Below are 26,156 nucleotides of genomic sequence, written 5' to 3' on the forward strand. Positions count from 1 at the left end.
TTAAGATTTCATTTGCCACTACAGAGTTCACGTATGAGAAGCATCCGATCGATTGTGCTTCAATTGTGCTCTATCCATCATTCATTTTCGTACTTTGACTTCAACTTTGGCTTCGTACTTGAGCATGTATTGTCAATATACGGCCACAGTTTACAGCCTGTTGGCTATTATTCACGAAAGCAAACACTGTCCAAGTCTGCTCTCAGGAATGTTAGAGTGGTTAAGCTAGTGTGCCAGGCCCAGGTGAATGTGGAAGTGAATCAGACAGATTCTCCTGGTGTCTGCACAGGTCATGCGAGTGCACGGCCGTCCCGTATCACGCTGCTATATCTAAGATGGTCACTGCCTGGGTGAGTGTTAACACTCCGGCTTTATTTCTGGCCTTATCACTTCCGCAAACTGGACTTGGCCTGGCGTTGGGTTACACTCTGCTGCTCGGCTAAAGATATTTCTAGAGCTACGACGAACTGCTTTTCAAACCCGCCAGGCTGGGAAAGATGGAGTGCAGAACTACTTCGAGGAAGTGGAGTGGGGAGGTAATAAAGAGAAGTGGGCTTAGTGAGGAGGGGCTTCAGTGATATACAACCTCTGGCCTGACAGGACAGAAGTGTGTGAGTCAAGAGTTATCTAGTAACTCGAATGCTGCTATTGACACACAACTTTTAGTTTTCACAGCTACAATAACTGATAAGCCAGTGTGTTAGCCAGTAGTTGTAAGTGTGGAATTTGTTTTTCTGCATAACAAATAAATACAATTATAATTCTGTTGAATTCCTCAAATGTGATTGGTTACAATTCCAACATCCAATACGGGTTCATACAATGGTGATTCCAAGGCCATGTTTATTTACAATTCATGAGAATCAATAAAAATAAAAAAATACAAAGTTTTCCACCACAGAAAAGTCTTTAGGAAAAACACAGCACAATTCTGGGTTGGCTTTTTTCAATTTTCTGTAATATGAATATAAAAACTTCCTTTTCCTTTTTTCTTATCTGGATCAGAGAAAACAAAAGAACATGCTGAGTATGCTGATCATTAGTGTTTTATTCTTTATATAATACTATGACTTGGGTCTTTCACACAACTTTATCCACTTTTTATTTTTGAGAAAAGTGTAGATTTTGGAAAAATATATATTTTTCTACACCCTGAACAAGTCAAATCGGGTGGACTGATCCAGGGAATCATTTTTATCCACTGCGTAATTGATGTCAAATTATTTTTAAGACTAGAATCCAGTCACATCACCATTTCACTTCTGTCTAAAACAAAAACTGCATAAATGATAATAAGTTGCATCAAATGAATGCTGTTACTTTTTAACAAGCTGTGTATATATATATATATATATATATATATATATATATATATATATATATATATATATATATATATATATATATATATATATTTACTTATATCTGCTTATCAATCACTAACTCATCCCCTCCCACTATGCACTCGGTTATAAAGAGGTTATAAACCTAAGATGTAGTTAGTTATTCCAGACTTTATTAACTTTTTTTGATAAAGAATACTTTTATCAAATCTTTTACCAGCAATAAACTCCACATTATATAAAATTTACATGAGTCTTGTATAACCTCAACACCCCACAATGCAACAGTCCACTCCGGCCCGAGTGTGTGGAATGCTCTGGAAAAAAACTGACTGAGAGTCGGTCTGAGGCACATAAAAAGCCCTGTCTAGGGTTGCCCAAGTTCAGCAGCCAGTCTGAGAGGTGTTTAATAAAGCGGGAATAGCACTGCACACTTTACTCCACCCCCTCCACACACACACACACACACACACACACACACACACACACACACACACACACACACACACACACACACACACACACACACACACTATGCTCTACATAGGGAAATAGCTGTTTGGGCTCGTTCCAATTTATGTCTAAAGAAAACAATGGTCCCGTCACAGAATCATGGCATGGGTCTACACGCTGCACTACATGTAAGAGATGCTTGGCTTAGACTTAGAGTTTTAGAATTAACACTGGTTTTCATGTTAACAACATTATGCTAAAAACCATGGAAGTTAATTTGGGATTATAGAGTTAATCTGAAACTGTGACAGAGTTAATTCACCACTATAGAGTTAGTTTGACATGCAACAGTTATTTTCTCAGAATTATTTATTTGACACTGTTATACAGTTAATTCTGAATGAATTGGAAACTGTAAAATTATTCACCACTAAATATCATTTCAACTGAGTTAATTCACCTGTCTCCAGGTTTAATTCACCACTATAGAGTTAATTCAGGACTGCGAGAGTCACAACTATAGAGTTAATTCCAGACTGTAACAGTTACTCATCACTAATGAGATAATTCAAGACTTTAACAGTTACTGATTACTTTAGAGATAATTCAGGACTGTAACAGTTACTCATTATTATAAAGATCATTTTGAGACTGTAACAGTTACTCATTATTATAGAGTTCATTTAGAACTGTAACAGTTACTGATCACTTTAGAGATAATTCATGATTGTAACAGTTACTCATCACTATAGAGTTCATTTAGAACTGTAACAGTTACTGATTACTTTAGAGATAATTCAGGACTGTAACAGTTACTCATTACTATAAAGATCATTTTAAGACTGTAACAGTTACTCATTATTATAGAGTTCATTTAGGACTGTAACAGTTACTGATCACTATAGAGTTAATTCAGGACTGTAACAGTTACTGATCACTATAGAGTTAATTCAGGACTGTAACAGTTACTGATCACTATAGAGTTAATTCAGGACTGTAACAGTTACTCATCACTATAAAGATAATTCAGGACTGTAACAGTTACTCATTACTATAAAGATAATTTTTAAACTGTAACAGTTACTCATTATTATAGAGTTCATTTAGGACTGTAACAGTTACTGATCACTATAGAGTTAATTCAGGACTGTAACAGTTACTGATCACTATAGAGTTAATTCAGGACTGTAACAGTTACTGATCACTATAGAGTTAATTCAGGACTGTAACAGTTACTGATCACTATAGAGTTAATTCAGGACTGTAACAGTTACTGGTCACTATAGAGTTAATTCAGGACTGTAACAGTTACTCATCACTATAAAGATAATTCAGGACTGTAACAGTTACTCATTACTATAAAGATAATTTTTAAACTGTAACAGTTACTCATTATTATAGAGTTCATTTAGGACTGTAACAGTTACTGATCACTATAGAGTTAATTCAGGACTGTAACAGTTACTGATCACTATAGAGTTAATTCAGGACTGTAACAGTTACTGATCACTATAGAGTTAATTCAGGACTGTAACAGTTACTCATCACTATAAAGATAATTCAGGACTGTAACAGTTACTCATTACTATAAAGATAATTTTTAAACTGTAACAGTTACTCATTATTATAGAGTTCATTTAGGACTGTAACAGTTACTGATCACTATAGAGTTAATTCAGGACTGTAACAGTTACTGATCACTATAGAGTTAATTCAGGACTGTAACAGTTACTGATCACTATAGAGTTAATTCAGGACTGTAACAGTTACTGATCACTATAGAGTTAATTCAGGACTGTAACAGTTACTGATCACTATAGAGTTAATTCAGGACTGTAACAGTTACTCATCACTATAAAGATAATTCAGGACTGTAACAGTTACTCATTACTATAAAGATAATTTTTAAACTGTAACAGTTACTCATTATTATAGAGTTCATTTAGGACTGTAACAGTTACTGATCACTATAGAGATAATTCAGGACTGTAACAGTTACTCATCACTATAAAGATAATTCAGGACTGTAACCGTTACTCATCACTCCAGCGTGGGATTTTTCTCACCTCACTGCAACCCTGTACGTGTAAAAACTTTCCTTATACTTCACATTTACTACACGAGCTGCCCTGAAAAACAGCGTGCCCGAGCCCGATGGCGCACATTGAAGACAGAAAGAAGACTCACAGGTAGTAGGTGAAGGCGCTGAGGCCGCTCGGCACGGAGCTCAGTCCTCTCCCGGAGCAGTCGGCGCCTCCGTCTCCGTCGCAGCGGCACGCGGGCGCGCACACGGCCGGAGTGGAAGCTGCCTGAGCCGCGGCGCCGCGCACGCACAAGCCGAGAAAGAGGATCCGGACGGCAAGCGGTGGCATCATCATGTGTATGTGTGTGTGTGTGTGTGTGTGTGTGTGTATGCGTGTTTATTTAACCAGGTCCGGAAAACCAAACCGCTACCGCTGCAGTCTTCTCCACGCTTCCTGCGTACGGTTTATGATGTTGTAGAGTTCAATCTGCGGGCGAGTTAACAGACACGAAAGTAAGCAGCGTCTTTGTTTATCGGTGCATGTCGCGGGTTAAACCGAGCGCTCGCCTCGCACCCACAGCAGGGCCGGTGAGCGGGCGTTCGTGCCGCGCAGCCTCGAATCCCGAACGGCCACACAAACACACCTTTCCCCCGTAGTGTTTTTTTTCCGCTTTTGTTTCTCCAACTAAAACAAGACCGCACACCGCGCTGCTCCTCCCGAACCTCCGCCGAACAACAAGGTGACAAAAACGACGCAAAGAAAAAGAAACAAACAAATAAACAAACAGATTAAAAAAAGCGCGCTGTTTCCGCAGGGTTTCCTCCGGTTTGCGTAGAAAAACACAGTCGCGCGATATCCGACCTTCGGCTCGTGCAGCTCCCGCGATCCTGCCCCGCGTTCTGCCCGGGACAGTCAGCTACGCACGAGCTGCTGAATATGCTAATTAGATGCTGAATATTCATGACTTTTTGGCTTGGCTATTAGTTGGAGAGGAGGGAAAGAGGGGAGGTCCAACCGCGAGTAGCGTCCCGCTGTGTCCTGTTGTCTCCTCTGGTGTCCTGTGATGTCCTGCTAAGCTTAACAGAAGATAATGAAAAAAAAAAAATTAAAAACACACTGCTTACATTTCTAATAGACACCTACAGTTAAGGATATAAGAAAGAAACTCTCATTTCACTGTGTACTGCTTCAGCTATATGGTTGAAACGACAATATAAGCTTATTGACTTGACTTGAGTTTGCATATGCTTTTTAGAAAATGGAAATTATTCATAAATAATAATAATAATAACCACAACAACAGAAATTGAACCCTAATTATTTAGTAAATCTACTATAGAGTTTATTCAAGACTGTATTACAGAGTTACTCATCATTATAGAGCAGACGCCATCATGCATTTCACACTCAGGCCTTCAGTGATGCCCTGCCTGCATCAGTCCACCTCTTAATACCATCATTATGACACCAGAGCTATAAAAACCATCAATATTATACAGAAATAAAGAATAACAGAGCACTGCATTACAAACAGGTATCTCATGCAGTGAGAATAAATGCCATTACAAAAGCAAGAAACCCAGTGAACACAATTCCACAAGACTCACTTTTTTAATAATTCTCCAGGAAATAAATAAATGGTACTGGTTCATAAAAAAAAGCTTAACAACTGTTTTAAACTGTTTTGACTGTGAAAATGATTGGACGCCCTCTAGATCTGCCAAAATCGCAATCTGTTTGTTAAAGCAACAATTTCAAGCGACATATAGTTTATGCTAAAAGAGCCCACATGTGCTGATGTTGATGTTTAATGGCCGATACATACCTTTGAATACATGTGATGTGATGGTTGAAATCTAATTGGAAAGAACCTCTAACTTAAACGTACTTCTTGCAGCAGCGCATCTGAGCAAAAAGCTATTAAATGAAGAGAATAGACTATTTCGAATAATTCAATACATATTGATGGTCAAACATATGTGTAGGTTAGTGATTCTGATAGAGTTTAGGTCAGCAGAGATGGTCTTGCTGAACCTGACAGCCTACCACTGCTACAGAGTTCATTCAAAACTTTGACACTTTCTCATCTCTATAAAGTTGATTCTAATCAGTGGCGGGCGGTCAGGACCAGCAAAGCCTTCTCTGCTGGCCTAAACACTATCAGAAACACTGACCTACATTTACAACCTAAATTCTAATATTTGTTCCATGAAACTGTATTTTTTATTCCCAACAGTTTATTCTCTTCATTTCGTAGCGTTTCTCTTGGCTGCACCGCTTCCACTACGTGTATGTGGATGTTAGATTTTTTGTCTAATCAGATTTCAGCCTCTATGTGCTGCATTTCAATCTAATCTGCCAAGAGCCTTCAAAGTTTTCACCATAGTCTTCTTAATAAATAGCTCTGTTTCTTTAACCAATCAGATTTCATATTCTCCTCACAGGGCAGCTAGCTGGCCCAGAATAGCCTTTACATTTTTCCGTCCACTGATTGGTTGGTCAGAGGGAAACTGTTACAGCCAAGTTCGACTGGCAAAACACATGTGTAGCTCTGCACATATTAATACATCTGAGTTAGACTCTTTTATGCCTATGGAGGTGGAAAAATTGATTTGGTCTAGGACATACTTAAAAATTCATTTTCCAGACATCGTGAGGAGGTCGGCCAACCCTGAAGCTAGCTAGCTTGTCTCAGTGCGGGAAGGGGTTTGTTCACCATTTCCAGACCAGTGAATACGAGCGGTACCACTGGAATACAGACTCTGAGGAGCAGTGCAAATTATGAGTCTGCATCTCTGGTGAGTAGGTTGTATTTTATTTAGATTTAAATTTTTTTGTCATGTTATTAGATAATAATAACATATATTAGTTATTATATATTGATTCTGAACTGCTCCAGATGATGTAGGTGCACAGTTGCGGTTGTAGTGAAGAAGTTTGGAGTTGTCTTAACTGGGTTTCGGAACTTAACTGGGTAATTGAACACGCTGTTAAAATACGTTTTTCTATAGTATTGATGGTTTCTATAATTGCGACGTGATAGTGGTGATATTAGGAGGTGGATTACATTGTGAATAAGTGTGTGTTTGCGTGTATGTGGCATCCTGGGTCCGTTCCTGCCTTACACCCAGTTTTTCCAGGATCCACAGCCACCCTGTCCAGGACACAGTGTCCACCGGATATAAACATGAATTACATTCTGTTTGCAAAATTTCTAGCATGTCTGGACCTCAAAACCAGTTTAAACCAGTTTTGGGTGTGTTCTTTCAGTGCTCTGTGTGTGAATGTAATATTGCATGTCTAAATTCATAGGTGTAGGTGTTCATAAAACATTGCACACGTTCATTCCATCTCGCTGATTGAGGTCATACGTTTGATCATAAAACTGCATTTGTCCCTGAATGAGCAAATAAATTCTAGAGTTAATTCAAAACTGTGGCAGAATTACTAATCACTAACTATTTAATATAGTTAAATAGCTATTTCACATATTTTACATATAATAATGACTGAACATAAAGAAATGAACTAGTTCAAATGTTTATGCATGCACATGATTTATAATTCTATGTGCAAGGGATTCGCATCTCCATAAGTGAGGCCAATGCGATTCGCATCTCGATGCATAGCCAATTATACAAATAAAGGTACAAATGAAGCAGCTACTGATGCATTGCGATACAATATGATTCACCCTTAATATGATTCAGTGCAATTTTATTTGTGATTCCACACAATGTGATTCAATGCAATAAAATGCAATGGGAAAAAAATGTTGCCATGCAATTCAATATGGTTTAGATTGTTCACTTATATTTCTTCGTTTCAGACAGACAGCAAATCCGATCTTTATTTAAACGGCTTCTTACACATGGCCCTTTAACAAACAGGCCTTTGTAGTGCAAAAATAACAAATAATTAAAAGATTAAATACATTTTTTTTCCTCTTCTATCTCCAGAAATAAGAAACTCGACCTCTGCTATGTTAATCTATACTCTATGTGACTCTCAGAACACGCCTTAGTCTGCTGTGATACATGTTCATGTAGCAGCAGTGGTGCTGAGCGAACGTGCTCGAGAAACAGTTTAGCGGGGAGAAATCAATCTACGTATTGGTATTGGTCACAAATTATCAGTCACTTTCTAAATAATAAAAGTATACCGCATCTCCTAATAGTTATATATAAATAATTCATTTTTTTTACTAATGCAAATATGTTTCAAACGATACATTGCGATGCAAATGCCAACTTGTATCCGATGCACACTTTTTAAAATCAATGCATCACATCATTAGGTTTTATGCCAGTGCACCAATGAAAATCAATAAATCTAACCATCCCTATTGTGTGCTAATACCTGAATGATCATCAACTGATTTTATGCTTTGTGGTAACAGTTCACGAGTCCCTTGTTTGTCCCGAGCAGTTCCCATTCTTCTTCAGAAAAACACTCCAGGAATTGCACATTATTTGGTTTTTGAGTATTTTCTGCATATGTAATCCCTGTTATGAAGCAGCTATATTATTATGAGTTTTTTCCATACTTGAATTCACACAACTTTTACAACTAATACAGCTATTACAAATAGCGCAAATATTATTTGATTCTCAATAAGACAACATGGTACATTAAGAGCTGGGGGTGTAAACTTTTGGACAGACAGAGTAAATTTGTATTATTTTATTATTATGTGGGAAATGCGTTATTAACTTGCGTAGCTAATATAATGAAAAATATTTGCAAATGAAGTCATTCTAATTTACACTCCGGCTGTTGCCCTTGTAAGGATTAATGACTAGAACTGAATTATTAATATATGTAAATGCAATAATACATATATGTAAATATGTAAATTATTATGTGAAATAACAACTTTAGGACAAAATGTCCTAAAGTTGCGTTATTAACTTGCGTAGCTAATATAATGAAAAATATTTGCAAATGAAGTCATTCTAATTTACACTCCGGCTGTTGCCCTTGTAAGGATTAATGACTAGAACTGAATTATTAATATATGTAAATGCAATAATACATATATGTAAATATGTAAATTATTATGTGAAATAACAACTTTAGGACAAAATGTCATTTTTTTATGATCCCTATTTTGTATCATTAACATTAATTGTGCAGTATTTAATGAGATGATCTCTTACAGTGGTTATTAATCCCCTACACCTGTGAGAAATGTGAGGTATTATTTCATTTCTCTCATATATATTATCTTCATCACAAACAGGCTTCACGTTGTACAGGATACACACATGGCATCGTGGATGTGTTTTAAATCTAAAAAGGATTAGCGGTTTATTTTGGAGCTAGGATATGTTCTTTGTAAAGCTGGGATACAGATGTCTTATATTGGCTTTATTACAAATGGATCACCATTTTAGAAGCTTTCAATTTTCTGCTTCTATATTATGAAGTAACTAACAATAACTCTCATTAACTAAGATGACAGGAGAATATTTCATAGAAATCTCAAACGAATGCACTGTTGATAAAGGCAAAGCACATTGAATCTAAGCTAATCTAATAAACTAATAATGCATTTAAAAAATGTATTCTTCTTTTAGTTAAAGACAACTCCTCACAATTTGCTATAATCTGATATACGTAAATGGGGCCTGAAATTCTGTTTTATTCTGTAATGAGCTTCATCCGTTTCAATACCCAGAATGCATTTATACACACACACAAAGAAGAGCACATTATACAATAAAAGTGCAATGCATAATGACAGACATTAGATCTAAAGGTTTTGGGGTTTTAACACTTTAAAAATAAAAGTAAATAAAAAAAGAGGATGCCTGTTATATCCCCAAATCATTCGATTATTACCCCATTGATGGGAACTTACTGAAGACTAATAGTTTTATTATCAAGCTATTTATATATATTAAATTGAAGCCTCCCATCTTAACAAGTCACCACTGATCTTTTTTACTCTTCCAGCGTCACATAAAGAAATTATGGAAAATACTCATGAGTGCTTATGAGTTATAAAGGCCCAGTTTAAATATTATACTACACTCTTTTGAAAATCTGTATTACTCCCAGTTCAGCCATGTGAAGACTGCATTTCCTTTCTTCGGCATGAAATACAGTACATTGGCACTGAACTGGAAAAGGTTTGTGGCCATCTGACCATTAGAGTTATATAAGATGAGATAATAACCTCCACTCTTCTGGGAAGATGGTCCAATAGATTTTGGAATGTACTTATGGAGATTTGTGCTAATTCACCCACTAGGGCATTAGAAAGTCAAGTACTGATGCAGGTGAGGTGAGGAGGTCTGGGGTGCAGTCGGTGTTTCATTCATCATAAAAGTATTCAGAAGGGTTGAGATCAGAGATCTATAGCAGGCCACTCGAGATCTTCCTCTACAACTCATGTAAACCATATCTTCATGGAGCTGGCTTTGTGTACAGGGGCTTTTGTCATGCTGGAACAGGTTTGGGTCTCCTAGTTCAAGTGAAGGGAAAATTTTATTCTGCCACATCCAAAGACTTCTGACAGTTAACAATTGTGTGTTTCAAATTTTGTGGTAACAGTTTGGAGAGAACCACTTACAACTGGAAAAGTCTTGTGTCCCATTACTTTTGTCCATATAGTTTACTTCTTAACAAACCAGCGCTGGAGTTATTTAGATTTAGATTGAAGTTACTCGAGCTCTTTTCATTCCAGTGTTACTGTCTGTGTTAACTTTAAAAGCCTTCAAGAAGCTACACACACACACACACACACACACACACACACACACACACACACACACACACACACACACACACACACACGTAGACACACACAGACAAACACGCTCCAATGTAGCACTTCAGGGATTAAGTATTCTGACTCAGACACGGACATGCCAGAGAAAGAGAGAGAGAACTTGAGAGAGAGAGAGAGAGAGAGAGAGAGAGAGAGAGAGAGAGAGAGAGAGAGAGAGAGAGAGAGCGCGATGAAGCGAGAGGGAGAGAGAGAGAGAGAGAGAGAGAGAGAGAGAGAGAGAGAGAGAGAGAGAGAGCGATGAAGAGAGAGAGCGAGAGGGAGAAAGAGAGAGAGTGAGAGGGAGAAAGAGAGAGAGAGAGAGAGAGAGAGAGAGAGAGAGAGAGAGCTTAATGTTTGGCCAGTCTGCTTCTTAGCAGTAAAATCTTCCATATATGTCACATCACTTTGATACAGTCACCGCTCCATTGACGTCAGGTTTATCTAAACGAGCTAAAGCTTGCTTTTACAGACACATATTTGTCTAGACCTTGCAGCATTATCTTATCTTTCACTGCTATGCCCTGCTCTTTGATTATCATATCGAATTTGACTGTTATTTTTCCACTGTAGGCTTTTAAATCCCATTTCTTGCTCCACACAGGCACTTTAGTGGCAGATTAATGTCTGGAGGAGAAATGGTATTGTATTTAGTTTCTGCTTCAAGAAGGAAGCTCCATCTTTTTAGTCAGCTGCTCAAGCAATAGGTAACTTGGTATCCTACCAATTTCTAAACTAACATAACTTTCGCCAGTTCTCTACTCTACTAAGCATTGCGGTTACGTTGACCTTTTTTTGTTTCCCTGAGCTACACGCCCAACTTGTCATCACATTACTCCAGTCTTAATGCGAATAACGATACGCGATGTGTTTGTAAGCCAAGACAGGGAAACAGGACATGTGGGATTCATTTCCAGCAGCAGTGGCAGCTTCGTTCACTTTCAGTCTTTAGGCCTCTGTCCAATCTGTAGCCTCAGTGTGTTGAGCCTCATAAACTGCCAAGTGTTCCTCAGGACAGGAAGGGCCCGTGAGGCAACAGGGTTTCATGCAAATGTCATTTGCATAAGCAGCAGTGGAGGGGAGCAGTGAAAAAGCCACTTGTGCTGCTTGTTTTGATAGACGGCTGTGTGTAAGAGGAAAAGAACACATTTGAATGGCACATCAAGATCCCCGTACAGACGCTGACTATCAAGACGGCGTTATCAAAGTTGTGTGTGTACCCGCTCATGTGTGAGCGCGTGTGCGTGAGACAAAAAGGGACAGGAGCAAGAAGGGGTCACAGGGGCATCTATTTCTTAATACATATAAGTGTGTGTTTGTGTTTTATAGACCAGTTCAACCAGCTGAGTGATGTTCGTCTTAATTTAATGTTAATGATTCATTGGAAAGTTGTTTATATTGTTTGTGAATATGTCGTTGGTTAAAACTTGTTTACCCAGACATCACGTAAACCTTTTTCTTAAAACAGTTGCCGTCTTTTGCCGCAATTATAAATACAATTACAACATTTTTACAGATATAATTACAGATTAGTATTAACAGCTATATAATCATCCAGCACAATGTATTGTTTGTTGACTAAGATTTAATTGTACTGGTGTTACTGGATGTCAAGTTTAACTGCAAATATTTATTGAAATAAAAAAATTCATAAAAAAAAAAAAAAAAAAGTAATACTTAAATATGATTGGTCAAAATGCCTTACTATAGTTTCTATATTAATTTACACAGGTACTTGTAAGGTGCACATCCTACGTAAACAAAATGCTTTTATTTAAAAAATTTTAAATTCACAAAAATGTAAAATCAATGGTAACATTTTCTGGTTATGTTTATTTCACATTCATGGAAGGAGTCTCAGTGTCAACATATATCCATACCAATCAGTATTTATTTCTCTGTGGGAAAGTCTTCAGGTTACAGGATTTTTTATTGCTTTCGAGTTTTGACAAGCTGCAATTTCTTTGTCTTGAAAACAACTACATAGAAGGAAAAACAGGAACTAGCTTGTCTCAAAACATTAATTGTATAAAAAAATATGATTAATGGTGCTTCACTTCAGTCCGTATCACACCACTGAGTCATTGACTAGTTTCCAATAACACTTTGGTGTATAATCCTCATTTTCTAATTCTAGTGGATTAACTGAACTTTGATGTTGTGATTGGATTTCATTTTATTTCATACAAATTATGTGATTAAAACATGAACCTTTTCGCAAATCCTTCATCTCTGAATGAGCTGCACCGTATAGTAAACAAACACACAAAAATCCTGACTCAATTTCGAATGTTTCAAATGTTTTACATATTTTACAAAAGAATTATTAAACATATTTATAATTTCAAATATTCGAGAAAATGTAAGGTTGGGCATTTGTATATTTATACTTACACTACATCGACAAAAGTATCGGGACACCTGAATTTCCAGCCATATGTTGTTCTTCCCCAAATTGTCACCACAAAATTGTCACCACACAATTGTATAGGAAGCCTTTGGATGTGTCAGTATTCAATTCTCCCTTCAATTCAACCTGTTCCAGCATGACAATCCATTAAGTAAGAAGTAACAATCCATAAGTAAGCTCCATGAAGATATGCTATTAATGAGTTGTACTGGAAGATCTTATGTGTCTGCTATAAAGCTCTGACGTTAACCCTATTTAACACCTTTTTTGGATGAATAACAATGCTGAGTGCACCCCAGGCCTTATCACCTCACCTAAATCAGTACCAGACCCTTGTGGCTGAATGAGCACAAATCTCCACAAGCACACTCCAAAATATAGTGGAACATCTTCACAGAAGAGTGGCAAATGGAAAGTAAACGCTGAAAGCAATGTCAAAACACATGTAAATCTTATGGTCAGGTCTCCACAAATTGTTGTCCGTACAATGTTCTTGTTTCCCTCCATTTTATTTGATTATTAAATAAACCCTTTACAAATTCATGTTTGCTCTTAGTAGCGCTTTTCATTAACCCTAATATTTCTTCGTTTCTCTCTGTGTGCCTTTCGGTTTTAAGGTGTGACATTAGATTCCGGTGGACACACTTATATCACTATCAGCTCCTTTAGCAGCTCTGTGCTTAGACTGAATTCTCAGTCCCTTGTAAACAGCTTTGGATAAACAAGGAATCTCACAAGGAATTAATACAACTGTAATGTTAATGTTTATTCACTGAAAAGAATACGTCTGCATTCACACTTAATCTACAAAAGCAAAGGCGGTGCAGACACTATTCAAAGAATTTACCTAAACACAAAAAGAATGAAAATACGATTCCTAACCACCCATTGTAAGTTTCTTCCAATGAATATTGAGTTAAGAAAAAAAAAGATATTTTATTGTGTGTGCGGGTGGTGGAGCTTTTTATACAAAAAGCGTAATTATAGCTTTTTGAGCATAACAAAGCCTCACCCTAACAACCCAGAACACGTCTTCACCAGTCTCAGGGAAGACGGCAAAACCTATACAATTCATGTAACACGCAATTTCTTTACTCGTGTGTAAATGAAAGCCACCTAAGTGTTTGTAGCTCAGGGAATAAAGATAGGATGTTACAACACACTTCTCTTTTCCAACAGTGAATATGGGTAACGGTACAATGATAATAATAATGATGATGATTATTGTTACTTATAATAGCAATAGTAATATTAATAGTAGTAGTACATTTTAATATATTTTATATTTTTGCCCATAAATATGATTTCATTATTTCCAATAAAATATTCTCTTCAGTTCATTTGGTTTGAAAGAGGCAGATATAGAGGACATTTGCTAATATTATTATTCCCAGCAATGCATTGTGATAAATCAAATCAAAACTCATTTAGATGCACTGACGTCACTTCCTTTTATTTTGACAGACTTTGTATCATGTATCTAGTTATTGAGAAAAGTTGAACTTTGTGAAAATTGGACTTTTTTCCAGCCATATCTGAACCTTCTGCAAAAACTGTTACCACAAAGTTATCAGATGTTTACAAAGCCAGCTCCATGAAGATATTCTTTACATGGGTTAAAGTGGAAGATCTTGAGTGGACTGTTATAGAGCTCTGATCCCATCCCTATTGAATATTTTTGGAATGAATTGTAACACTGACTGCTCCCTTCTCACCCTACACCAGAATCTGACTTTGCTAACGCCCTTGTGCCTGAATGAATGCAAATCTCCGAAATCAAGTGAAGCTTCTCAGAAGAGTAGAGTTTGTTGTAACAGCAAATGGAGACTAAATGTGGAATGGGATGTTCAGATCAGGTGTGTACAAACTCTCCATTTAATTTATATTGTATGCTCAGTCTCTGTAAGAAGCCTTATAGTTCCATCTGCTGGAGGATTGGAGTATTGCATACAAGACCTCGAGAATAATCCACAACGAGAGGAAACAGTGCCACATAGTGGATGTGCAGATTTTAACCATCCAGGACTTGTATGCTTATACATACACTATATGGACAAACGAATTGGGACACCTGACATGTGGTTCCTTTCCAAACTGTTTTCACAACATTAAAAACACACATTTTTAGAGAAAGTTGTTGAATGTGGTAACATTGAATTTTTTCATTCACTTAAACTAGCAGACCCAAACCTGTCCAGCATGACAATGCATCTGTGCACAAAGTAAACTCCATGAAGATATGATTTGAATTGGGTTGAAGTGGAATAAAGATCTCATTTTATAGAGGAATATCTTGCCAGAAGAGTGAAAGGAATTATAAGAGCAAATGTGGGACTAAATGTGGGTTTTGGAAAATGTGGAAAACTTTTGGCAATGTAGTGTACATGCAGTCATGTGAAAATTTAAACACACCCTCTTTTTTAATTTGACAGGACATAATACAATTCATCTGGTCCTTAGTAGGTTTTAAAATGATGTAAATACAACCCCAGATTGACAACACATGACATAATACACTATATAATTATTTATTTGACATAAAAATAAAGGCAAAATGAAAAAGTCCTGTGTGAAAAACTAATAAATTACTAAACTACAAAAGATAAATAATTGTTTTATTCTCTTAAGGATTTTAAAGGCTAAGTAGCAGCCAGGGCTGGAATTAAATGCCCTTGATTAACAGATCATCTGCGAGTGTGACCACCTCTACAAAAGCCCAAGTTTTACTGGTCTAGAGCATTCAGGTGCGTGTTAACACAGTGCCAGGGAAAAAAGACATTTGCCACGATCTTACAGCAGCAGTTGTTGCTTCCCATCAAACTGAAGTGTTATAAGGCCATTTTCAAACAATTTAAAGTCCAAGATTTTACAGAGAAAAACATTATTCACAAGTAAAACCATTTAATGCAGTTGCCAATCCTGACAGGAGTGGACGTCCCAGCAAAAACACCCCAAGGTCAGAATTTGCAATGCAAAATAATAATAATAATATTAATCTCAGACTCTGCAGAACTCAGTTAACATCTTAAATGTAAAAGTTCATGACAAAAAATAAAAAATAAACGAAACCAAAATAGTTTATTGGGAAGGGTTGCCAGGAGAACATAGAAGCATGGCTCAAACCACAAGACTTCTGGAACGATGCCCTTTGGACAGACAAGACCAAAGTGGAGAAGTTTAGCCATAATGCATGGCCTCACATTTGGCAAAATCCTAATACACCATATTAGCACAAACTTCTTATACCAACTGTCAAGCATGGTGGTGGAGGGGTGATGATTTGGGCTCATCTTGCACCCACAGGACCTGGGCAACCTGCAGCCATTGAGTTGGCCATGAACTCAACTTTACTAAATTATTCTAGAGTTAAATGTGAGGTCATCTGTCTGACAGCTGAAGCTTGGCTGAAACTGGTTTATGGAACAGGACATTGATGCATGGCTAAAAAAAAAAAAAACAGAATCAAGGTGTTGCAATCCAACTGAAATCCTGCAGCAGGACCTTAAAAGAGCTGTGCATAAACAAAAGCCCACAAACATCAATGAACTGAAAAAATTCCTCAGCAATGATGTGAGAAACCGATAAAATCCTACAGAACACAATTTCTTCAAATTGCTGATACAAGCTATTAGATCATAACATGTACTTAGTTTTTCACACATGGTTGGCTTGTTTTTTGTTCAAATAAATAAGGACAGTGTAATATGTCATGCGTTGTTCATCTGAGGTTGTATTTACCTAATTCAAAGACTCGCTGGAGATCAGATCATTTTTTTCTGCTCTGGTTCTAAAAACCTTGAATTTAAAGAGGGTGTACTTTTACATTAATACTTTTACACACACACACACACACACACACACACACACACACACACACACACACACACACACACACACACACACACACACACACACACACACACACACACAAGGTATTTGCATTGTGAGGACCTTCCATTGCTCTAATCAATACATCTAATTAATGCAATATGTACTTCTAAATTTTACTAAATCTTTCTAAATATACTTCTAAAATATTCTCACAAGTTCAAAATGTCTATACCAGGGGTTACAAACGTGGTGCCCGGTAGCCCACAAGGACCACATGAGTAGCCCACGGGCCTACTCTAAAAATAGCTGTTTTCTTACTTTGTTAAATCATTGGTGATAATTATTATGAGAAATCATTAACATGATCAGTGTCTTCACATAGATAAAAACAATTAATTATTAATAATAACATATAATAAAAGGTAAATTGAGCAAATTCTTATTTCAGATCAAACTGAAAACTGTGTGTATCAAACTGGTAGCCCTTTACATTAATGGTACCCAAGAAGTAGCTCTCAGTTTTAAAAAGGCTGGTGACCCCTGCTCTATACTATGTATACACACCCAGTCTTGTACACTTGGTCCCCATAAAAATATAAAATATATAAAAACCTACTTCTACTTCTACTATCTATAAACTTACTACTTGGTATCTATAAGTAGGATTTTCAGGTACTTTTTACACCTTTCTCACACACACACACACACACAGACACACACACACACACACACACACACACACACACACACACACACACACACACACACACTACTAGTGTGTAAAGTATTTGAGCAAATGTACTTCTTTAATGTACTTTGTTATTTTTTAAGCACCTATTATCTCTGTGTACTCTTTACTCCACCATATTTTAATTGACAATTACCGTTACCAATTCCATTTTGCAAGAGGTAATATCGCCATCTACAGGATATTGAAGGTACTACATACAATTAGTCTTTTTGCACCAAATGAAGCCACTTCACATGAAAGCGAATTAGCACCTTGTCAGATACTGTACCAGGTGTTCACATCAAGGACAGTGACGAAGTCGAAATCGAAGCCAGCGCAAGTGTTTTTTCTTTTTACTTTAATTATTATTTACTATATCTTTTTTTATTATTTACTTTCATTTTATTTGTCCATTAAACACTAATGGTTCTTCTACTTTATGTCATGCAGTGGTGGACAAAGTACACAAACCATGTAGTTGAGTAAAATATGACTCTAATAAAACTAAAAGTGCCCCCTGTAAACTTTCACTTGAGTAAAAGTACAAAAGAATTTGCCTTCAAATATATTTAAGTATCCAAAGTACTATGATTTAATACAGCTATGTTCCTATTATAATTTTTGTCACAATACTTTTTCTTTATCAACTCAGTTTATGTAAAAAGACTCAAATGTGACTCTCAGCACACCAACTATTAATAGAATGATAATAATAAGTCAAACACTGATTGATTTCTATTAAAATTATCATGAGCCTAAAACCCTAAAAAGAAATCAATGCAGAAATCATGTAAATGAGACCACTGGTGTTGTCTTCCATCATTTATTCCTCTTATAATGTTGCTGCTGAACTGTATGTTGGTGATAAAAAGCACAAGCTCTACTCTGATTGGTGGTTTGCTGCATGTTTGACCAGTTAAGTTTTTAACCTCATAAATAAAAAGCAACGACTGATTTTGCTAAATGTAGTCGAGTAAAAAGATATTTGACATTGAAATGTAGTGAAGTTAAAGTAAAAGTCTCCCCAAATAAAAATACTTATGTAAAGATAAGCGAAAAAGCTACTTAAGTACAGTAACAAATTACATTTACCTCATTACTGTCCAACACTGATGAGATGAAACTGTCATTTTATTAGTTAATTGAAGATCTTTTTGAAAGATTACTTTACTCCTTCGTCCCTTTTTTCCCCCGACTTGTTTGATCTGTGTTTTATTTTAGCATGTTGAAGAGGTTGTGGTGTTGATGGTTAATGCAGTGTTGAGGTGTACAATTTGATTTGTATTTTAGAAAAATAAATCTAAAAAAATCAACTGTTTTTGGCTTTTCAATACGTGTGTTGGTGTTGGGGACTAGTGCATTTCTGAGCCTACATTCAATATAAATCAAATAATGAAAGTCATATTAGAATTAGTGACTTTGAAAGTTTTGCACTGTGGTATCTATATGTATCTATAAACTGGTATCTATAAACTTACTAGTTGGTATCTATAAGTAGGATTTTCAGGTATTTTTTACACATTTCTCTTTCTCACACACACACACACACACACACACACACACACACACACACACACACACACACACACACACACACACACACACACAGGCTACACCTGACCCAAGCTAATTGTTCCCTCAAGAAATCCACCATGTTTTTCTCTCATTATGAGGACATTTGATCCTCACAAAGAGAAATATTGTTACATAATCACTCACACAGCCAGCAGTGGGGAATCAGTTACAACATGATGTACTGCAGATTTATATTTCAATTTCTCCTTCCTTAAATAATTTAAATTCTGTGGGTGGAAACAGGTGCTTGTTCACTCGATCATTAAGACAGATTGACTGATTTTGGAGACAGTCAACCCTCGTGAGAGTTTCTGTCATCAGTATGAGGTTGTGAATCATTAATGGAGCATGACTGCAGCTCATGCAGGACTAAAAGCCTAAAGACATTTGAATATATCTATACTTTAGACACGTTATAGATCAGGCCAGTGGGGCTCCTCAGCTTGTGAGGCCTGAGGTGACTCAAGACGTGTCATAAACGCACCTAAATATTAACTTGAAATAGTATCAGAGTCAGAACCATTTCCTTCTTTCCTGTATTGTAAGTACTCTACTCTACTCTACTCTACTCTACTCTACTCTACTCTACTCTACTCTACCTTTCTCTACTCTACTCAACTCTACTCGATTTGACTATATTCTCTCTAGATTCTGCTCTACATTTCTCTACTCTACTCTACCTACATTCTGCTCTACCCTTTTATACTCTACTCTTCTCTACTTGACTCTACCTTTCTCTACTTTACTCTACACTACGCTACTCTACCTTTCTCTACTCTACTCTACTCTACTCTACTCTACTTTACTCTACTCTACTCTACTCTACTCTACTCTACTTTACTCTACTCTACTCTACTCTACTCTACTCTACTCTACTCTACTCTACTCTACTCTACCGTTCTCTTCTCTACTCAACTCTACTCTATTTTACTACATTCTATCTAGATTCTGCTCTACCTTTATCTAATTTTAACTACCTTTATCTACTCTACTCTGCTCTACTCTACTCGACTCTACTCTACTCTACTCTACTCTACTCTACATTCTAGTCAACCCTTCTCTACTCAATTCTACTTAACCTTGCTCTTTTTATTACTCTGTGCTCTGCTCTACACTGCTCTACTCTATATTACTTTGTGTTCCTTACCCTGTTCTGCTACCTCCTGCTCTACTCTACCCTGCTGTACTCAGCACTGCTCTATTCTAATCTACTTAACTTTACTCTGTGTTTTCCCGTTTTCCTTTCTTCTATACCTTCTGCTCTAATCTGCTGTGTGTTGTGTTCTGCTGTGCTGTGCTGTGCCCCGGCACCCTGCTGCTCTGGCAGGAAGCCTTCCTCTAACCACAGCAAACCACAAACCGCTACATAGTGCGCTTGCCACCGAAAACCTGCAATCATGACAAATTTGGGATTTGTTCGGAAAGCGTTCACATGTCCACCACCGCATAAAGAGCCGAGTTGTTGCCATTAGAGTTCATCATGAAACAAGTGCAGAGGACAGATTTCAAGCACCGGAGCGCAGATTATAGACAAGCTCTGTCCTGTCTAGCAGTTGGATTCAGCTCCATGTGCTCTAGGCCTGCATTTGTGACGGGGCAAAGGGTCAACAATGCGAAACTGATCACAGGTCACACCGCTGACCACTGGCTTTCACAAAAGTTCAAACTGAGGCGAAAAAAAGGATGACGAAGAATGAAAAAAAAAATTTAACAGAAAATGCTTTCTTTTTCACTTGCTCTTTTGGTTTCCCTTGCTGTCGTAATCTCACGATTTTATTGCCATGAAATATGTGCACGCTTATGACCTACTCTCTGATTCAAGCGTCAGTACAAAAAATTTTAAATAAAATAACAAATTAATAGCTTTTAAAGTACAAGATTTGCACAAATAATTTGTAACTGGAGAGAAAGTGCATGCATGCTATTAAATTCAGAATGATTGGCAACCCTTAATAGAACGGTTGTGTAAAAACTAAGCATTACAATCAAACTTATTTCATACTGTATTTTAATATATAAATTAAATATATAAAAATATTGAATAAATAAATAAACTGCATAGATAAAAAAATATTTTTTAACAAGTATCATACCTTTCTGTGATAATAGCAAATCAGTTGATGCTAATTTATTTTTTTTATTTTTTGCAAATTAAACCAGACCCTGCATTCATCATTCAGGCACTTTCCGATCTTACACATTTGAATTTGGGCCAAGACGTAGATTCTGCTGTTCTTTAAAAAAGCGTCCCCCATGGGCACATGGCTTGAAGAATGGACATTTGCATTACACCTCGAACAACTTAGATATAGCCTAAAACAGTGGTGGGCCATGGTCTGAAGGCAAAATCTAACCAGTTTAATAAAATCTGGCAACCCTTTCATCTGCTACTTAAGTAAAAACTGTATTTTCTTCCAGAGGTTTTAAGATGACGACCCATACATTTGAAATAAATGTTAAAACGCAAAATTTGTTGAATTACACTGAACCTAGGTGTTACAAAACAGAGAAGCGTTGCTAACCTGATCAGTAGTATCTAGTGGATATTAAAAAAAAACTAAAAATGTATGTTAACGTGGATCAAAAATGACCAAACAGACCTCGTTAGGCTGGTATTATTTACAAAGTTTTTATTGTGGTGAAATCTCAGTTCTTTTCTTTACAGCTTCCAGGTTATTGGTTCGATCCTGAGCTCAGTTTAATATCCCTTTGAAGTTTTTGTGGTTTATCTCCTTGTTTCCTCCACAATTTGAAAACATTCAATAGTAACTCTAATTTATCCCTAGAAACCAGTTTATACTTGACTTGACAACTTGCCTAACGTTGAGAGCTCTGACCTTCCATCTGAATCCTTCCAGCTGAACCATCTAAAGTATTTACTTACTAGAAGAACCAGAATGACTCAAACTAAATATTTTGTGATGATCTGGTGCTTGAGTATGTGATTTGTTTTTTTTCAGCAGTGCACAAGTGATGCTCCGAACATCTGCAAGAAAAAGAGGAAGCAGCCATCTTATATACAGTACATGTGTGAGGTAGTAAAGGAAAGCATTATTAAACCATTAGTGTAAAAGAAGGAGTGTGTGTGTAGGGGCAGGATGTACACACTGCTTAATGCTTAGTGTGCACATGACCCTGATTATAACGCTGTGCTGCATCGAATAAAAGATTATTATTATTGCATGTATTATACTTCTACAATAATGCCTCTCTCTCTCGCTCTCGCTCTCGCTCTCGCTCTCGCTCTCTCTCTCTTCTCTCTCTCTCTCTCTCTCTCTCTCTCTCTCTCTCTCTCTCTCTCTCTCTCTCTCTTTCTTTCTCTCTCTCTCTCTCTCTCTCTCTCTCTCTCTCTCTCTCTCTCTCTCTCTCTCTCTCTCTCTTTTACTCTCTCCCCATGCTATTCCAGTGTATGTTAATGAATGCTAAATATATAGCCATCTATCGGCTCATTTAGCACTTCTCATCACTGACTCTCCCTCTCCCTATAAGCACACACTCCCAATACACTCACACTAAGAGTAATGCACACAGTAAAACACACTAATGACTCTGCCTGCAATATGTAATAACTGATAATTGAGCACTCTCATCCTCTTGCTCATCCTCTCTCTCTCTTTCACACACACACACACACACACACACACACACACACACACACACACACACACACACACACACACACACACACACACACCCCTATCTGTCTGGCCCTGATCGACAGTAATCAGATCGGGAAATAAAACCCCTTCTAGCACGTCACGCCGCACGCGTCAGACAAATCCCCCCCACCACCCTCCTGTCATTTAATCCTCGTTATCCACCTCCAGCACGGTTGACTCATCCCACTTCCCTCTACCTCATCCATCCGAAGCGTGCCATCCGGATAAAGTCTTCCCCTCGGCCACGAGGCTCTTAGGACTGTAATAGTCATCAGCTCTATGCAGGATCACATTTTTACTATCAAAAATATAAAATGAAATCTTTATTTTCGAACTTGCTTTTGCATATGAAAAGAGAGGCATAACAAAGACAAGAATTTATTTAAAAATAAAGCACATTTCAGGATAATAAATAGCATAAATATGGTAATTGAATACCTGTTGTTGTTGCTGTTTTATCAATGGGTTTACAGACAACAATGAATACAAAAGATGGCACTTTCTTTTGTCTTTTTTGTTGTTTTTGTCTCTAAAACATATTCAAACTAAGATTATTATAGTAAATAATTGAAATACAAACTTTCATAATTGAATTCCATTTAATTCCACTAGATTTCGGAGTGTACTTGTGGAAATTTGCGCTCTTTTAGGCACAATGGTGTTAGTAAAATCAGGTACTGATTCTGGGGTGCAGTCAGCATTCCAATTAATTCCAAAAGTGTTCAATAGGGTTGAGGTCTGCGCTCTATAGCTGAACACTCAAGCTCCTCCACTACAACCCATGGAAAACCACATCTTCACGAAGCTTACTTTGTGCACACGGGCATCATCATGCTGGAACAATTTTGGATCTTCTAATGCAAGTGAAGGGAAAATTTAATGTTACCGCATTTCTTTTTCTCTTGTTAAACATCCTATAAAAATGTGTCACTTTGTGGTAACAGTTTGGGGAAGAACTACATATAGCTGGAAAGCCTCATTCAGCCACAAGGCAGGTACTAATGTAGGGAGAGGAGGCCTGGGTCTGGATCTCCTAGTGCAAATAAAGGAAAATTTTTATACAAGAATATAAAAAAATATCTATTTTTATATTTTATAATATATAAAAACATTTATTTTTACAAAAGTGTTTACAAACAAATCATATGGAAAAGACAAATACATTTAATTAAATGTAATCTAAATTCTCCATCAGTTTATTTTTTGTTATTTGCGCATAGTTTTGACTTCAAGGTTTCTAGTTTACAGAAAAAAAAGAAAGCGGTACCTTGAGTCAAGAAAATTCACAGCTTATGGTACGTTTTTTATTCTCTCGCTTGCTCGGAACGTGACGTTGCCGTTATTTATGACTCGAAAAGAAGTCTTTACTAAAGATTCATGATAGAAAAATGTTGCTGTACATAATAAATGTGAAGCTTGTTTTTTTCCTGGCACACTAAAAACAAGTAGGGCCATCGGAGGGCATGGAGTGAGATCACTAGGTGGTGCTCTTCATCCTCTGTGACTTTCCTGCCCTTCACAAACAACAGGACGCTGCCCAGATAAGACACAAAACCAGTCAGTTTATGACATATATGTTCACAATGCTGTTATTGTGCTGTCAAACGATCATCAGAAGAGTCCGAGAGCAGCAGGGTGGGGTGCGGTGGGTGGACAGAGAGGTTGAGAGAGGGAAAGAGAGAGTGAGGGAAAGATGGACAAGCAAGAAAAAAAAAGACAAGCGCATCTTTCAAATTGCTCAATTAATAGTTTCAAAGAAGAGGGTAATGACCATGAAAGTAGAAAACCGCAGAATACTTGTCGCATTGCTCAGTCAACATTACATAAATATCCTTGAGGCATTGTAGACATGTTCCCTGCTGCCGTCTTTCTCCAAGTCTCCCTTGAATGGAACCATTGACGGATATGCAGTATTCCGTGAATGATGAGCCGTTGTTGTTCGCATGATGCATGTCTCATTCAGTAATTATACTATCCGGCCCTCATAAGTGCACTTTATTGCCCCAGATGCAGTCGTCAGGGAGACTGATTGAAATATAGTGACCAGATGATGTTCGGAGGTCAGCTAGCTTCAGGCGTTAACTGTCATCGTCACACTAAAAGAAAAAAGATGAGACTCTTTTTTTTTTTCCACAGTCAGGCATACAAAGGAAACCCGATGTGGTCCTGTCAGTTATGTTTCGATTGCTTGGGTAGAGCCCTTCATGTGGCCGACATGCTTGAGCGATCTCCAACACGCACAGAGTCCGCAGTGTCGGCCAGACGGGTAGTTAAGCATTAGTCAGAATATGAAGTGTGTTTTGATGAGTAATGAGGATAATGAGTTGTCATCAACATGGACAAGCATGAAAATATCACATGGTCCACACTGGGCACTGTACGTCCGTTGTTTGCCTGAACATGCCTGATTGGTCACAAGATGCTAAATATACTCTATAGGCAAAAGTTTGTGGACTCCCGATCATAAGATTCGTATGTGTTTTCGAACATCCCATTTCACATTTAGTCCCCATTTACTGTTATAGTAGCCACCACTCTTCTGGGAAGATGTTCCACTAGAATTTGGAGTGTGCTCTTAGAGATTTGGGCTTATTCATTCACAAAAGTGTTAGTAAACTTGAATACTGATGTAGGTGAGGTAAGAAGGCCTGGGGTGCAGTTAGCTTTTTAATTCATTCCAGGTTTTCAGTAGGGTTGAAATTAGATCTCAGTAGCAGGCCACTTAAGATCTTTCATTTAAACCCATGTAAACCATACAAGGTGGTATCAAAAAGTTTTGAGACTAGCTCTGTTTAAAGAAAGTACTTTATTTATGTTTACACACTATCACCTTCAAAATAATGACAGCAATACAGCGCTCCCAGCATTCCTGCTACCTCTGGAATATCTCCTGGAAGTTTTTTCCGAAGGATTGAGCTCGTTGAAGGCCTTCCTGATCTCTCATCATCTTCCAGTGATGTTCTTCCGCTCATGAAGTGGTACACGTACATCTAAACAAGTATGGCTCAAATGTCAGGTGTCCCAATTCTTTTGGCCATACAGTGCATCTAGAGAGAAATTGTGAATAAGGTGTGGTTATGATTGAGAACTGCATGAGTGTACAGTAGCACTTTTACTACTAGTGGCAAAACACAAATAAGACATGTCTGAATATAGATTTTTTTTTATCTATCCATGCAATGTCACTACATATATAAATATATGATCCCACATAACAAACTCAGTATGTTGTATTGTACTGTCATTTGTTAATAATTTAACATTTTACAGTTGTCAGGGAAGCACTCAGCACACTCGCAGCCCCTCGCCTTCATACTAATCACCTTCACCTGTCTCCAATCTACACTCTTCCTTTATAA

The 26,156-nt window shown here is 37.3% G+C and overlaps 1 protein-coding gene and 1 long non-coding RNA gene across 2 annotated transcripts in view; one reads left to right on the plus strand and one right to left on the minus strand.

Annotated features, from left to right (window-relative positions):
- lgr4 (leucine-rich repeat containing G protein-coupled receptor 4) overlaps positions 1-4,776 on the minus strand; it is an 87,289-nt gene extending 82,513 nt beyond the window's left edge. The window contains exon 1 of the mRNA XM_083549906.1: positions 3,984-4,776. Within this exon, the coding sequence (XP_083406032.1) occupies positions 3,984-4,174 (191 nt within the window). The 5' untranslated portion in view covers positions 4,175-4,776. The remainder of the gene's footprint in view (positions 1-3,983) is intronic.
- Positions 1-26,156, plus strand: part of LOC310730867 — a 402,048-nt gene that overhangs the window by 236,796 nt on the left and 139,096 nt on the right. The gene's annotated exons all lie outside the window — the stretch shown is intronic.

This window comes from Silurus aristotelis (assembly GCF_946808225.1).
Source record: "Silurus aristotelis genome assembly, chromosome: 9".
In the NCBI taxonomy this organism is placed as follows: domain Eukaryota; kingdom Metazoa; phylum Chordata; class Actinopteri; order Siluriformes; family Siluridae; genus Silurus; species Silurus aristotelis.